This window comes from Phyllostomus hastatus, unplaced genomic scaffold (assembly GCF_019186645.2).
Source record: "Phyllostomus hastatus isolate PE091 unplaced genomic scaffold, TTU_PhHast_1.1 phas_scaffold_39, whole genome shotgun sequence".
Lineage (NCBI taxonomy): Eukaryota > Metazoa > Chordata > Mammalia > Chiroptera > Phyllostomidae > Phyllostomus > Phyllostomus hastatus.
In genome coordinates, this window is record NW_025334028.1 from 25112558 (window position 1) to 25128687 (window position 16130).

At 40.5% G+C, this 16130-nt stretch overlaps 1 protein-coding gene across 4 annotated transcripts in view; it reads left to right on the forward strand.

The window, feature by feature from the left end:
• The window catches only part of NFKB1 (nuclear factor kappa B subunit 1), a 127585-nt gene that overhangs the window by 70426 nt on the left and 41029 nt on the right, over nucleotides 1–16130 (forward strand). For all 4 annotated transcript variants that reach the window (XM_045820102.1, XM_045820101.1, XM_045820104.1 and 1 more), the window contains exon 6: nucleotides 12526–12674. In XM_045820102.1, coding sequence (XP_045676058.1) covers nucleotides 12526–12674 — 149 coding nt within the window. The remainder of the gene's footprint in view (nucleotides 1–12525; nucleotides 12675–16130) is intronic.

A 16130-nucleotide genomic window follows, 5' to 3' on the forward strand; every position in this document is an offset into this window, starting at 1 on the left:
GTGTCTGCAGTCTGGGAGTGCAGCATAGGGGTCCTGTTGGCTGTCCCTTCAGCTCTCTCCCCAGAGCCACACAACCCAGTCTCTCCTAATACTACTCTAGTCTGCTTTGCCCTCCCTCCACCAGAGCCCAGGGTGGGTGGCTACACATGAGATTTTGTGTGTTGGTCCTTTAAGAGGGTCCATGTCTCTAGCAGACTCTTGCTTCTCACTGGAGGACAGAATCCCTGCTGAGTTTCACAGCCAGATGTTATGTGGGTTCCTCTTCCTGGCTCAGGTGCTCTGGGCTAGGGAGCCTGGCTTGGGGTTGAGACCCCATGCTCCTCAGGGGGAACCTTTGCAGCTGACATATCCCTCCAGAATCTCAGCCACCACTCGTGGGAGCCAGGCCAACCCATTCAGCATTTCCATCCTTCCTGTCATTCTCAATGTGGCTTCTGTAAATTCTTGTCTATAAGACTTCTCTTCAGCTAGTCTTTGGTTAGTTATTCAGATGGATTGCTGAATAATGTAGTTGTAATTCTAGTTTAGTTCCGGGAGGAGGGGAATGTAACACCCACCCACTCTGCCACTATCTTGGATCTCTGGAACCAGCCTTCGACAGCTGTTTTCGACACATCTTACCATCTTGGCCAAACCCCAGTGCAGTGGCAAATTGTATGTCAGGGTTAAGTTCTACCTGAAAATTGAATTTATAAAAATTAAAGATGTCTTAGCATCTCTGCCACCAGTCTGTCTATAAGTGAAAGTTACTTTTCTCATTGGAAAAGCCTAAGGGAGTACAGGTGCTTCAGAAAGTTATAATAACTGTCTTATAAATAAAAATAGTGCCAGGGTTACATGTTAACTGTGATTTCAGGCCAAGAAGTTAGTAAAATTCATGTTAGTTGGCTTCATATATTCACCTTTGCTGGGACTTTTCAGAAACTCCTCAGGCAGTACCTTATAGTTATATTAGTGAGGTGAATTCAGTCACATGACATAACCCTTCAACAGACCCTGAGACAGGATAGTGCTGTGGGCCCTGCAGTTAGCGCCCTTTCTGAATGCTGCCGAGGAGCTTGGCACCACTTTGCTGTTCCCTCCTTCCTCAGAGTAGCTGGATTCACTCGGGCATTAGTTCTTCAAATGAATATTGGATAAATATAGGTACTGGTTCTGTACTGGGAGTTGTAGAAATATAAATAATAGCACCTTTGTCTTCAAAGATCAATCGGTGTAATAGAGGAACTAAGATATGCCCTTAAACATTTGAAATATGATAATATTGTTTGTTTTATTCACCACTAGATATCCAGCACCTATACCTGCCATGTAGTAATTTCTGAATAAAACAGTTTTTGAAGGAAAGAGTGAGTGACCAACTGGCTCTGAAGTAAAGATGATCTTACATGAGCCAGCCATGTGGGGTGCTCATAAATGACTTTGAGGCAGAAATTGGACTTTGGGCCAAATAGCAAGAGAAAGGTAGAAACTTGAAAGGATAGACCTAACTAGAGAAGGCAGCACAAGCAGAAGAGTCAGCAGCAGTGGCTCAAAATAGAAGTCACTGAGAATGAATGGAATGGTGAGTAATTCTGCTGGCATGAACAATATAAGGGAAAGGTGGGAATAAGGCTAGACAGGTACAATAGGGCCAAGTTGTACAAGGCTCAAGAATTTAAACTGGATTTTGTAGAAAATGGGTAGATCATCTAAGTTTTAATATAGAAATGATATGTTCTGATCAGCATTATGCTTTAGAAATGTAAATCTGGTAGCAGTTTGCTAAGGGACATTAGCAAAAGGGAAAAGCAAAGAAACACAAGTTTAAAGAATTGCAGTGATTCTTCCCTGGCTGGTGTGGCTCAGTGAATTCAGTGCCAGCCTGTGAACAAAGGGTTGCTGGTTCTATTCCCAGTCAGGGCACATGCCTGGGTTATGGGCCAGGTCCCCATTTGGGGGCATATGAGAGGCAACCACACATTGATGTTTTTCGCCCTTTCTCCCTCCCTTCTCCTCTCTCTAAAAATAAATAAAATCTTTAAAAAAAAGAATTACAGTGATTCTTCATACGTTAAGCTCAGAATAAGGGCTTAGATAAACTAAGGCAATGAGAATAGAGGAAAGGGACACAGGTCAGAGGTTTGTCAGGGTGCAGGGCTGCCACCTGGCCAAAATTTGACAACTGATTACACGTGGAAGACAACAGACGACTCCAAGATGAAGGGAAGATTTTGGTGCAATTGCTTAGAAGGTTGTGCTCCATTTAATAGGGGGTAGAGTTGGTTTCAGAAGGAAGGCAATTTGTTCAGTCTTGGACAAAGTGAATTGTAATGATGTTATAGACAAGAAATTAAGCAGATGAGATTTAAATTATGAGCATCTGAATGGAGTAGTACTTAAATCTGAGAGACTAGATAAGAGTATGAAGAGACTGATCATGATGAAGATTAGAAATAAACCAAGGACAGATCTCTGGCAAAACTTCTCTTTGGGGAAGAGGGAGAGTGCCTTCGCAGAAGCGTACAAAGAAGTGTGAGGAAAGAGTTTTAGGAGGGAATGGTAACACATCCCTGGCTTCAGAGAGGTTAAGATAAAAAATGGCTAGTGAGTTTAGAAACATGGAGTCAGTCATGATCTTTAAACATTTCTTCATTTGAGGAAGGGCAGGAGGCTCAGCATTGGTGACTAGAGCTTTTCTTGCATATTTGGTAAGGAAAAAGAGAATGGCACCCAAGCAGGTGTGAGTACCTTTTAAGAATCTTTCTCATTGAATTGTAGAGAAAATCAAATGAAAGTCTGGTTCTGTAGGTTGTAGTATAGTGCCTGGCCCATAGGTTTCAGTAAATGCTAACTATTACAGTTGTTGTTGTCGTCGTCATCATCATCATCATCATCAGGAAAGGGGTTCTGTGGAATAATAGAGAAGAGGGTACATGTTTTGTGGGCTAAAGGGAAGGGTCCTTTGGAGAGGAGAGGACGAGGGTAATTCAAAGGGGTCTGGAATAAGGATGACATTAAGGGCAAAACCAGAGTGGTTAGTCCTGGAAAAGGGAACAGATCTCCATTTCTCTGAATTAGGAGAGGATATGTGCAATAATAGGGACATTTTGAGCCTGAGTACCAGCAAGGAGAAGGGAGGCTGAGGAGACACGCATGCAGTGGTTTGCATCCTCTCAGTGAAGCCAAAGGAACTCTCCACTGCAGATAATCTGCTTAAGCATGAAGAAATAAGAATCACAATCATATATCCAAGACATCTTAAAGTATCTCCTTTAAACCTCATGAAAATTCAAAGATTATGTATTTGTATTCACATTTTACAGATGGGGAAACAAGTCAAAAAAGCTAAGTAACTTGCCCAGGAGGGCACAGTCAGCAACAGCAGGAGCCAGGGGTCAGAGCAGGTCTGTCTGACTCCAGAGCCTGTGCTCTGCATTGAAAAGAAGCACAGCAGTTGGAGATCTTGGAGGTGTAGACTGGCACTGTGTCATGATAAGGTCCTGTGGGGTGGTTATTCCTGTCAGTCACCAGAGTGAACGTCATAGAAAGTGCATCTCATTTAAGGAATAAGAGGATGTGAAATTGAGGTGATTCAGAAATGTGAATTCTGGGTATCACTGAGGGTGATAATAAGGCAAGAAACAGAAAAGGTTTGAGTGAGGTGCTAAGACTTCAGTACATGGGAAAATACCTTATGAGCAACAGCAATGAGAGTGGGAAGAGGGAAAGACTAGGGATGTCTTGGACTGTAAGAGGAGAGCTGCTACTTGGTTTCCCAGGGGCTATGATTCAAGAGTCACCTTACCTTCACTTTCTTACAGCTGCCAGAATTCCTGCCCCTCAGCAATGGATTCCCCTCACCACAGCAACTCCAGAAGCCTGGCCGTGCTCCGCCCCCATCACCCCCACCCTAGCCACACACAGGCACTTTGCCAACTTAGGCTAATGTCCTGCTCTGGTCTTTAATGCATCCTCATGTAAGTAGCCTACTGAGAGGCTACGCTGGGATCTAGCCAGTTTTTAAGAATGACAAAGTAACAAAAGGAAGAATATAATTAACCTTATTTTTACCTACTACCTAACACAACTCTTCATATTTTCATAAATTGCCTTCCATAGATAACATTTTAATCCTGCATTCATTAAAGAAGCATTGAATACCCACAGTATGACAAATACTGCACACACTGGGGATATAACAGGGGAGAAATCAGTATCCCCACGTTTATAGAGCTTCTGTTCTCATGGGGAAAGTAGGAAACAAAGAAAATTAGTAAACTGTAGCATTTTAAATAGTAATGAACACAGAAAAGTAAAGCAGAGGAAAGGAGGAAAGAATGCAGGGATTGGAGTATGGGAGTGGTTATATGTTGCAGAGGGGCGGTGATGAGAGAAAGCCTGCCTGAAAGAAGAGCATTCCTGCCAAGCCTGAAGGAAGGTACGAGAACATGCAAAAAGAGGGTTCTAGGCAAAGGACAGCACACACAGGCACTTCCAGGTGGGAGCTGAGCTGGAGAGGTCAGGAGCAGTGAGGAGGTTGATGTGGCTGCATAGGATCAGTAAAAAACAAAATTGATGAGGAAAAGGAGGGTTAGATTGTCCAGGGCCTCATATGCCATTGTAAAGACTTTGGCTTTTAGGATGGAAAGGAATTGGAGGCTTTGGGTTTGTTGTTGTTTTTTTTTAACTTCTTATATAGAAAATGTTAGTCTTATATACATGGAATAATATAATGAGTCCCCTTGTGGTACTAATCATTCAATATCAATAGCTTTCACTTTTGGAGGACTTTGAGCAGAGTTACAAGTCTGGCATGACCTGACTTGAACAGAATCGTGCAGGGCTGTGGGGAAGCGGGGGAGGCACAAGAAACTTAGACAAGAGCAAAAACTGGGGAGACAGATCCTGGAGGCTTGAAACCAGTCAGTGGCCGTAAGGGGTAAGAAGTGGTTAGATTCAGGATATGTTTTGAAGGTTTGACTAGATATTATATAGTTTATGCTTTGTTCAGAAGAAGAGTTTGAGAATGTACATAGTGTAGTAAGGAGGGTAAGAAATATAGGAGGAAAAAATGGTACCAGGATACCACTATTTTAAACTTCATTTTCTGTTAAGAGTAAACCCAAGTTCCCAGTACAAGTGGCATATAAATGAACATTTGTAACACAGTTCATCCATAAATTACAAATTGTGTACTCCTTCCATATTCTTTTGTGACCATGGATAATTGGGCCACAGATTTAGTTGTAATTTGTTAATGAAGTAATGACATTATTGAGGTACAAGTACCCCAAAATCCTTGGAGGCAGCAATAGTGTGCTACTTGATTTTCCGATTTATAAGAAGCTATATTTGATATAATGAAACTCAAAATTAAAACAGAGTAGCAACAAACAAAAAAATTCCAGGTCAAAGTATGACAGAAAACTTAAACTTTTAAAGCAGAGTTACATGTATACAGAGATTTTATTTGTCTTCTCTGTAGTTAATCAGACCTTCTTAGCCTGTTTCCTTGTATTTAATTATGCAGTTTGCCCTTCTAATCCCAGCCTGACATCTGCACCACATGTGATGTTGCTCAAATAAGGAGGGCATTGAGCAAGGTGAAAGAATGGGAACACATGAACACAGGTCCAGGAGCACTTTCTGTAGAAACAAGCATGTTTTCCACAGCAAGTGGGTCACAGAGGATATTTTCATGTCATTCCACCTTCATAAGAACACCACACTTACATTCAGAAGACTCGGGATGGCTCCCAAGTTCCTCTGCATCCTGGCTGTCTGACCTTGTGTGAGGTCACTTGTTAATCTGAATTTCTGTTTCCTGATGTGCAGAATGAGGATGATGGTGCCAACATGGTCTCCCTCACAGGGTCATTGAGAGGCCCGGGGGTGACACAGACTACTTGTATATAAAAGAGAAGGAAAGAAACTGGTGCTTCCACAGTGCCTGCCATGTGCCAGGCACTGGGCAGTGCTCGCTCAGCCCTCTCAGGTCACATTACAGTGTGGGGCAGGAGGCTTAACGAGGTGCTCCAGCTTGGGTGAGGCCACTGAGCTGGAAGAAGAAAGAGCTGGTATTTGATCCGAGATTGGATCAACCTGAAATCCCCTGCCTTAAAAAAAAAACAAAACTAAACTAACTTTACCAAGCATCCTCCTACTCTATGCCAGAAACTGTGTTAAACATTGTTCTGTGCTATCTTGTTTAATAAAGGTTATCCTGTACTTCCTGGGTGCTCTACAAATAATAAAGACCAATAAAATCTGACAGTGTTTCATCACCAAGAAGATATATTATGAAAATAATGTTCTTCTGTTTCCCTTTCTTCTTCTCCCTCCCCCACAGCACTCTCCTTTTCCCTACCCTCTTCCTTTTCTTCATTTTATATTCTGACTTGCAACCTAACAAGAAAGAATCAATGCATAGTTTAATGATGTCTGTGGCATGATGTTTTTTATGAAGGAGGTTTCCTTTCAAGAGTACACTTCTGCCACCTCACAACTCTCTCGGAGACCTTTCTCACAACACACACCAATAGAACCAAGCAAACAGGTTTTTCAGGAATAACTGTCATGTACCAACACTGCTATGAAAAGCAGAGCTACAGAACACTGGGCAGACCGACAAACAAAAGAAAAAATGATCAAACCTTGTGGCACCCAGTGTAATGCAAAATGTGAATAGGCTTTGGAAGCGGACAGACCCAGGTTCAAAGGGCTGCGCATCCAATCCAGTTATGGGAATGATGGCAGTTCATCTTTTCTTTTAATCAACTAGGATTTTCTTTATTTGTATCTGTTTGCTCAAAATGAAGTCACAATCTTCTTAACACATTTGTTAGACCCCGGAATAGTAAGGTTTTCTATCTACCACTTGATCTGCAGATCAAGTTTACTTCATCTCATTGTGCCTTGGCTCCCTTGGCTGTGGAATGGGGTACTAGTACCCACCCCATAGGGCTGATGTGAAGATCGGCTGAGTTACCATGTTTCCCTCCCTTTCCTTCCTTAAAAGCAGCGAGTTAGAACATAGAGATATATGTACACTGGGAATGTAACAAGCAAGAGAGATGGGACAATAACCCTGTAGTTGTCAATTGGTTTTACCATTGTTTCATTGCAATAAGTTGCCTGTAGTTTTCCTTCCTTACTACAATGTCATTCCCCCAATAAGGGACAACAGTGGAGTTTTGTGGGTTAAAGTGTTGAGGAGCGTGTCATGGAAGAAGCAGGATTAAGTCTCACCCTTAAGGAATGGGTGGTTCTAGGTACAGAAAAGAAGGCAGGGACACCCCCAAGTGGTAGAACCATTTGAAGGAAACTCTGAGACATGGTGGTATGACTGAGGAGACAGGAAGTAGGACTCCCCAGAAAGCCTTTGCACATGCTGCTCTTCCTTTCAGGAATACTGTTCTCAACCCCCTCATCTCCTGCTCACCCCTTCCCTTGTTCCTCTCCTGGTTTTCTTCCAGAGCTCAGCCCTCATTACTCCCTCAGGATGCTTTCTCACACTTCCTGACCAGATCAGATCCTTTCGGGAGACGTCCTTAGTGCCTCACTGGTACACATTTGCGTTTATTGGGGAGATTCTTTGGTTAGTCTTGTTCCTACTCTTTAATTCCCGTAAGAACAGGGGTTGTGTCTCTTTTGTACTCACTGTATGTCCCTTCACTCCCTAATTTACTTCAGGGCGTGAAACATATACGGGCTCAAAAATCCTCATTGACTAAATGGGTACAGTTTGATCATCAATGAGGTAATAGCCAGGATAGGAGAGTTGATATTTGAGATTGCTAATCCCACTAGGTTCTGAGTAATATATCAGTTTATTTAATCCTTACAAACAGTCCTATGAAGTAAGATGTGTTATTACTTTCATTTTGAAAATGGACAAACTGATACTCAGAGATGTTAAGCATCTGCCCCTGTTGACCCATCAGTAAGAGGCAGCAGAGGGGTTTTAGCCCAGCAGCCTGGCTTCTGAGCTCCTGGAATTAACCACAGTGCTCTGCCGCTTTAGTGATACAGGACAAAGTTAGTACACAAAGTCAGGGTAGATTTCTGTCAGAAAACTGCATTTTCCCCCTCCCCCTCTTCTTTAGTTATCATCTAATTAAAGCGATAAATTCCCTTCATCACTTCATGGGAAAAACTAAGCAGTAAAGAACAGCTTGATGTGCCATGTCTTACATTCATGCTGACTTGACATTCTGCCGACGTGATTTGGTCACATGTACTCGGCAAGTGAACTGAACATTTCAGATTCTAACTCCCAGAAAATTCTAGCCTACTTCTCTTAGTCACCTTTAAAGAATCAGTGTGTACTTTGCCAGAGCACAACAGAGTTGTTTTAAATAAAAGAAGGTGATTTGGCTAAGTTTGGTATTATCTGAGACTTTGATTTCTGTTTCTTACTCAGAAAGCAGATCTAGCCTGTGGTCATCAGTAGGTACAGAATCATAAAGCTCCTGGAAGAAAGGCTTAATTTCATCAAGGAAGCCACAAAATCCTGAGCACCCCCAAGAATGACAGCAGTTCCTAAATAACATAATCATTACTGGAAAATTAATAAAGCCCAATAAAACAGGGTACTCTAGAGAAAAGACCCTAGGAATAAAAGTGGCTTTAATTAGTCATTTATACTAACCACTTGCCTTCAGACAGGATTTTTTATTTTAATTATCTCAGGGCAGTTGTATTATTTAAAGATCCCTAGGTAGAGGAGTACATTAGAGTAATAAATAAGGTAGTAATTAACTCTTGTGTACTACAGTTACTTACTGGATAGTGTTCTAAAAACTTCACACTCATTGACATTTTTAATGCTCACAACAAACCTGTGAGGCACTATCATTATCTCCGTTTTACTGAGGAGGAATTGAACACTGCCCAAGGCCACAGAGCTGGTAAATGATAGAACTGTCTTCAAGCCTAGCCAGTCTGCCCATCAAGTACTTGTCCTTAAAATGTCCCCCTCATAGCCAATTACTTAAGTCGTCACCTCTCTCTCCTTGGCTGTAACTGAAAACTCAACTTGTGTTTAAGCCATTAGTGTGTAATTAAGAGCCTAATATGTTTAGACTCTTTCAAAAACAATCCAGCCGTTCTGGAAGATACACTTGCTTTCTATAAGCTTAATTTTCAAGGAAATCACTGTTCAAAGAAGTAAAAGGGAGGCTGAAGAAAAATAATCAAATTCTCCGCAGAACAAATGAATTTCTGAATCAGCTGCAAATAGTTCTCAGCTCTTGTGGTATTTTATAAAATATCCTCCACCCCCCCCCCCATGTTAGAATCCTGTTGTCCTCATTTGCCATATAATTCAAAAAATTTTTTTTCTGTTTCACACTTCAGCTTTCTTCTTTCAGTCAGTATTTTGGAAAGTCCACAAAACCCAGAGTCCTCCTGGTCCTCACCCTGTGGTCTGTGTAAAAACCAGATGATGCCATGCTGACTTGAGCTCTTTCAAATGGCTCAGATAGCACATTAGTCACTGGCAAATTTTTCAGGTACCTGTACCTCAGAGACTACTCAGTTCCTCATTCTTGCCACCCCTTGATCATGAAGTAAATAGCAAGAAGAAGATGTGAGTACTTTTTTGAGGACACCTCCCCACCTCTTTCTTTCAGTGACTGATTCCTTCCTTCACAGTGGTGACATTGAAGGGCCCAGATATTCATAGTGACTGGACTTCAATTGCTAGATTCCTTCTGCTGTCCTGCTGAAGTGTAAAGCCTGCCCGATTTCACCTAAGTGAAGCATTTCAACATGCTTTACACCAGTGCATCTCTGTGCTTAGTGCTTTCACCGTTCATTTACTCCTGAAGAAGTCCCTGTAGAGATGTCATCATAACAGAGCCTAATTTCAGATGTCAGCACCAAAGGCACAAAACTGGCCTCAGTGATCCAGCGTATGTAGGATCAACAGTCAACTTTGGAGCAAATCCAGAATTTTTCATTCCCTCTCCTGCCCTGAAGGGCAAAGGCTTTCTGCCTGTTATCAAGGGAAAGCAGTAGGTTCATAATTAGTTTTATGCCCAGAGGGTTTTTGAAAGTGCTATGTGTGTTTAAGAAATTGTTTATTTGTGATTTGAGGTGGTCAAAACCTCATTTAATCCTAAATGTTCTTTGTAATCAGCTTGCTCTACAAGGAGTGGAGACCACTCCCACAGGTGGCCATGCTCCTAGGGAAGGGCTTTTAGAGGTTTGGAAGCAAACTCTTGCATTAGCTTTGAGTCAAGGTTCAGGCAGACAAGCCCCAGGGTTTTGGGGGGTGGGGCACACTGTAGGTTAGAGAGAAGTCTGTCTTTTGCTGGGGTGCATGGATCTTCTCTCCCCAAAAACCCTCTGTGGAATATCCCAACTCTTATCAACTTCTCCTCAACTCTTACAATGAGAGATTGGATTGGGGAAAAATCCATACTGAAAAAATCCTAACAAAAGCCTGCATCAATGGAATCTGAATCTATTTGATGATGCTATAGGAGAAGTAGACTGGTTGAATGGGATTCTGTTTAAAATACAAGAAATTTTATTGGCAAGTGTAGGTTCTTCCTCAAGTTTGCTAGATGGGATTCCTATCTATTGGGTTGGCCAAAAAGTCCATTTAGATTTTTCTTTAAAGTAAAAGACCCATTTTTCATTTTCACCAATAACTTTATGATTCGGATATTTTGAGTGTGTCAGCTATCTCCTGCATGGTATAATGTTGATTGTTCTCTATTAATGTCTCAATTTGATCACTATCAACTTCAACTGGTCTACCCGACCATGGAGCATCGTCCAGTGAGAAATCTCCAGCATGAAACTGCAAGACACTTTGACACATTCAATCAGTCACAGCATCTTGTTCATACTCTGCAAAAATCTTTTTTTTGCATTTTAGTGACATTTCTTTCTTGAAATAATAAGGCATAAATGCAAACAATGTGGCTTATTTTGATACATCTTCAATATTAAAATGGCTACACCAAAATTATCCAACTTCGATGTTTTTTAATAAATGCACACTGATATGACAGCTGTCACAATACAATCTAACAAAATTGTTTTGAATGAAGTTAAAGACAACTAAGTGCTACTTAGAGCCATGTTACAGGAAAAAACCAACAAACTTTTTGGCCAACCCAATACTTTCTTTCCCTTCTGAGCTAAAGACCATTTGTGCAGATTAAAATATTTCTAATGGTTGCATAGTTGAGAGACTGAGTTTAAGTCATGCACTTCCTCAAAAATAAACAATGTGAGCTGAAGAGACAGGATGACAAACTCTTAATCCTGAGAGTCCTGTGTACCAGGAAACCCGCTCGGTTCTAGGCATACCAGGAGGGATGGTCACCCTTTGAGGAGATATAGTGCATTTCCAACAGTTTGGCTGAATTTTCAACAGGATTCTGACTTCCAGCTTCAGGAAGGTAAAAATAAAGCCATAATCTTTTCTGTTAATATGATTTTAGTGTTCGGCTTTCTCAAGGAAGTAATCTGTGATATGCTTTAGAGGTCTGAGGACAACTAGAGGAGAAAGGGTGTCCAACCTCTCTTTGCTTAAAATACAATTATCGACCTGACTGGTGTGGCTCAGTTGGTTCGACGACATCCCACAAAGCAGAAGGTCATCGGTTTGATTCCCAGTCAGGTTGTAGGTTCCATTCCTGGTCAGGATATGGCAACTGATTGATATGTCTGTCTCTCATCGATGTTTGTCTTCTGTTTTTCCCTCCCTTCCCCTCTCTCTAAAAAATAAATAAATAATTTTTATGTAATTATCCCCATGCTATTTCCTTTGCATTGCTTTCATTATCATTTCAACAGTATAACAATAAAAAAGATGTTACCTTAAATGAAAACCTTGATTTTATAAAATAAGAGCTAAATAGGTGTCTCATCTAAGGATTTGCACCTTGGAAGTACATGTGTTTGAACTGAAAAAAACGGACTATGACCTGGGCATATGTAATTCAGTTATCAGAGGTCAGAGCAGAGAGTGCTGGCGGAAGTGCCCTGACCAGCCACTGCAGGCCCAGCTGTCTGCTGACAGCCTGCACAGCCAGGTCCCTGGCAGTCTCTCCCCTGCCCAGTCGCATGACAGACACACAGGACACACTGTTCCTGCTCACGTCTCTCCTTCCTTTGATTTCCATTATCTTTCAATCCCAGTTCCGTTCTGATGGGTCCTTAATCCAGCTGTTATGACCAAAGTTGTGATGAGGGCATTCTTAGTTAGTGGGCAGGGGATACCCCACAGCTTCACAGCGTCCTCTTTAGGATGTTCCAACTTTAACATTACAGACTGTATTATATGTATGGACTGCTTGCTGGAGTAGATCCTCCACATTCACAAAAACCACCACTGGCATTCTGATTTATTTCCATCCTACCAGTTGTTCATCACGTATTTTTAAAAATGGAGCTGTGGTCATATATGTATAGATATGCCTAATTTTGTATTATATTTTTTATACTTATTGGCTTGTCCTAAGCATTTTTCTACATTGCTATATAGTCAGATGTATTAACTTTAAAAATTTGCTTCTTACATAGATCTGCAACTATGTGGGACCTGCAAAGGTTATTGTTCAGTTGGTCACAAATGGAAAAAGCATCCACCTGCACGCACACAGCCTGGTGGGGAAGCACTGTGAGGATGGGATCTGCACTGTTAATGCTGGACCCAAGGACATGGTGGTCGGGTAAGTGAGGGGCCATGCTGCTAGGACATAACACCCGAGGACTTAGACTGAAAAGGCTCTTTTCATTAGGGGCGTTTCCAAATCCCTCAGAAGGCCTAAAAATGAAAATGTGTTCCTTACTTGGGTTCTGAGGCATAAGGTACCCACATGCCTGATTTCCCTGAGACAGCTCAGTTTGCACCTATGGTCCTGGCCTACTTACTTACAACACCCCTTTTACTCTCAGAAGTGGCCCAGTTGAGATGACAGATTACATGGTCATTTCACCTATGACGCATTTGCACCACTTTTAGCAATATTTTTCATCTGGAAATAAAATAAGAGCAAATTAGAAAAAACATAACTATAGCAGAAATCAACACTTTATGAATGCCTTTATGCACCTGATGATTGCTTTAATGAAGTGTTGACTCGATTTATAGTGTGAACATTTTGAGCATGAAGTGAATAGATAAATATGTTTTCATTCTGTGCTACTTAGAAAGTGTGCACAGATAAGAAGCCAAGGAATGAAATTTGTTTGGGTGTTAATTAGACTTAAAATGTAAATACAAAGTGATATATTCATTTAAGGGTTGGTCAGACAGATCAAACAATCAATTTCAAATGAAAGAAATATTATAAAAATAAATTCAGTGCAAAAGAAGTAAGAATTTTTATTGATTTTACTTAAATTTTTAAAATATCTTTCAGAGTTTTTTAATACTGGCTTAAATAGTTTATGATAGAATCCCAGTTAATCTAGACTATTCACTCAAAAGAAAGGAATTGCTTAAATCAACTGTAATTAAGCTGATGGTAGCATTTCAGGCTTTGAATTCCGATCAAGTTTCAAGTTGGTTGTTACTGAGGAGGTTGAGCTTTCATGTTCCTAGGCATTTCTTTGTTTGACTGTGAAAATATTCAAGTGTGAAAAACCTAGAGAGAAAGCATTCTTTTAAGTCACTAAAATCTGATTCTTTTGATGTTCAAAAAGAAGAGACTCTAGATTGGAGGAAGAAGCTTAAATTGATTTGAAAAATTCAACTGCACTCTATATAAACTTGTTTCAACATCCTCTTGAAAGATTGGCCTGCTTCCTGTTGTATGTCACACTTGGTTCATCGTCTGGTTTGGACACCCTTACAGTTCCTGACTGACCTATGAGAGCTTTGAAGCACAGAGTAATTGTCAGAGTTTCAGACTAATTGATCCTTAAAGTATTTCTGCAGATTTACTCCAATAGGCTGCTGTCAGTTTGAAGTGTTTATTCTCTTTGGTCCTGTTTAATCTGTGATAATCACATCCTTCAGAGGAAATTGTAGATGAAGTTCCCTACTAGTAATATTTGTTATTATAAAAATTCCAGTATGTTGTCTGTAATTTGGTGTTTCTGTGGTTTGGTTTAGTAATCTTTCAGGATTCTAGAGAGAGCTAATGGTTACTTATTTTGAGACCTACAACGATAGTCAAAGTACATTCCCTGTTTCCAGGGAAAGTGAGGAAATTCTTTACTCTTTTGTAGTGCTAGAGTATGGGGCTCAGTAGTTGGGAGAACTCATTCACTCAACAAACATTTTGATCATCTAAGCTCTTAATTTGATCATCAAGATGTGTAGTCGCAGCACCGTGGGATATCCTAACCCTATACAATTTCACTGAGAAATTTAATCAAGAAGATGCCACTTGAAAGTTATAATAGACTCAGAAGACTGTTGTTTAGAATATTCAGTGAAATATTGGTACTCCCTTTAAAAATTGATTTTTAGCTGAGAAACTTTTGCTTACAGTGTTTTCCAGGATGCAGTATTTCCTTCATGATTCATTTGTCTCCCTCTCCTCTCCTCCCTTCTTCTTTTTTCCCCTCCCCTCCCTCTCTGATTTTTAAGTTTCCAATGTCAGAACCTGTTGCATTTTAGTAGGAAAAATATGCTAATAATCTGGAAACCAGAATTCTATTTCCATTTTTGTCACTCTCAACAGTAGGATTGGGGACAATTTACTTGACTTCTTGAGGACTGATGCAGACCCTGGCTTGTGGGATCTGCATCATTATGGACTTAATATCTTCCTTTCTAAAATATGTATTGAGCTATAGAATTTATCTCCAGGCTTTTTACATCCCCATAATTGTAGACTGAACTAACATTAGCTAATACTATGAAATAACATGAGCAGACTTGCCACATACATATTTAGGGTATGTCATCGATTATTTATTCAGTTCTAACTTGTAGGTAAGAAGAGCACACAGAGAAATTTAGGAGGATAGCCAGCACTGTTCCTTAGACTTGTCAATACTAGAAATGAAACCAAGATAACCTGTTTTCAGTAATATAGCTTAGGCTAAGAGTAGTATAGGTTTACAGGGAGGGCACTGATCCAACATATCAAAAGTTATATAAAAATGTAACTGAGAAGATAAAGAATCTTTAAATAATTAAAAACAAAAGAATTACCTTTCTTTGGAGTTCTCAGTAAAATTTAATTTCTATTTTCAAAGCTATTTACCTATATTAAAGTATTCATGATGGTGGGTTTGATTGCATTAACTTGGGAGATTTCCCCTTTTAATTTTTTTTAGTTAGCTTTAATTTTGACTTTATATTTCTTAGTCATTGATTTAGTTAGCCTTTAGTACTGGTCCTCATAAAAAAATCTTAGTTTGGTATTACATTTTTGACCCTGAATATCAACAATTTGTTTCAACATCTTAGTTCTCTGAAATTTCCAGGTAATAGAAACTGTTACTTGACTTTGCTTTAAGCCACCACACTCACCCGCAAGCACCGCACCCTCCTTCTGCCTGCTTCCTGACAACCCTGATTTACAGAGATGTGAAGTGGTTGTTTTTTTAACTAATGTTTATGGCACGTACCATTTGGTAAGCACTAGAAGTAGATATATACTCTATTTTTTTGTATCTAAAAAATACAAAAGAGGAACATGGCCTCCCACGAGGAGCTCGTGCAAACCATATTAAGTTGCTGTTTTTGAGGGTCCAAAAACAATTAATTATTGGCAATTTCATATGGGTCAACCTTAGTACACACAAAAGGAGTGTTTGGAAAACATGCACAAAGTGTGGACTGAGATTGCTAAGTATCTGTCCAATTTCCAAATTAGGATATGAGTAGGAGGTTGCTCTTAAATCTTATGCCAGCAAGTCAGTGTTCAAGGCCAGTGAAGGGGCAACTGCAGCATCCCAACTCGGTGACCCCAGGATCCACACCTACCCAGAGGGCAGCAGCAGTTCCCAGATGATGGTGATGATGGAAATGTCTGGCCCAGTGCAGAGGATTTCAAATCTGGCTGCTAATTAAAGTCGCCTCTGGTCACTTAAAAAAAATCCTGACACCAAGCCCCACTCCCCAAGATGGTGGTCTCATTGGTCTCGTACAGTGTGCAGCAGTGGTTCTCAGCCTTTAGGGTGATCAGGAATCTCCCAGAGGAGCCGTTAGAACACAGATAGCTGAG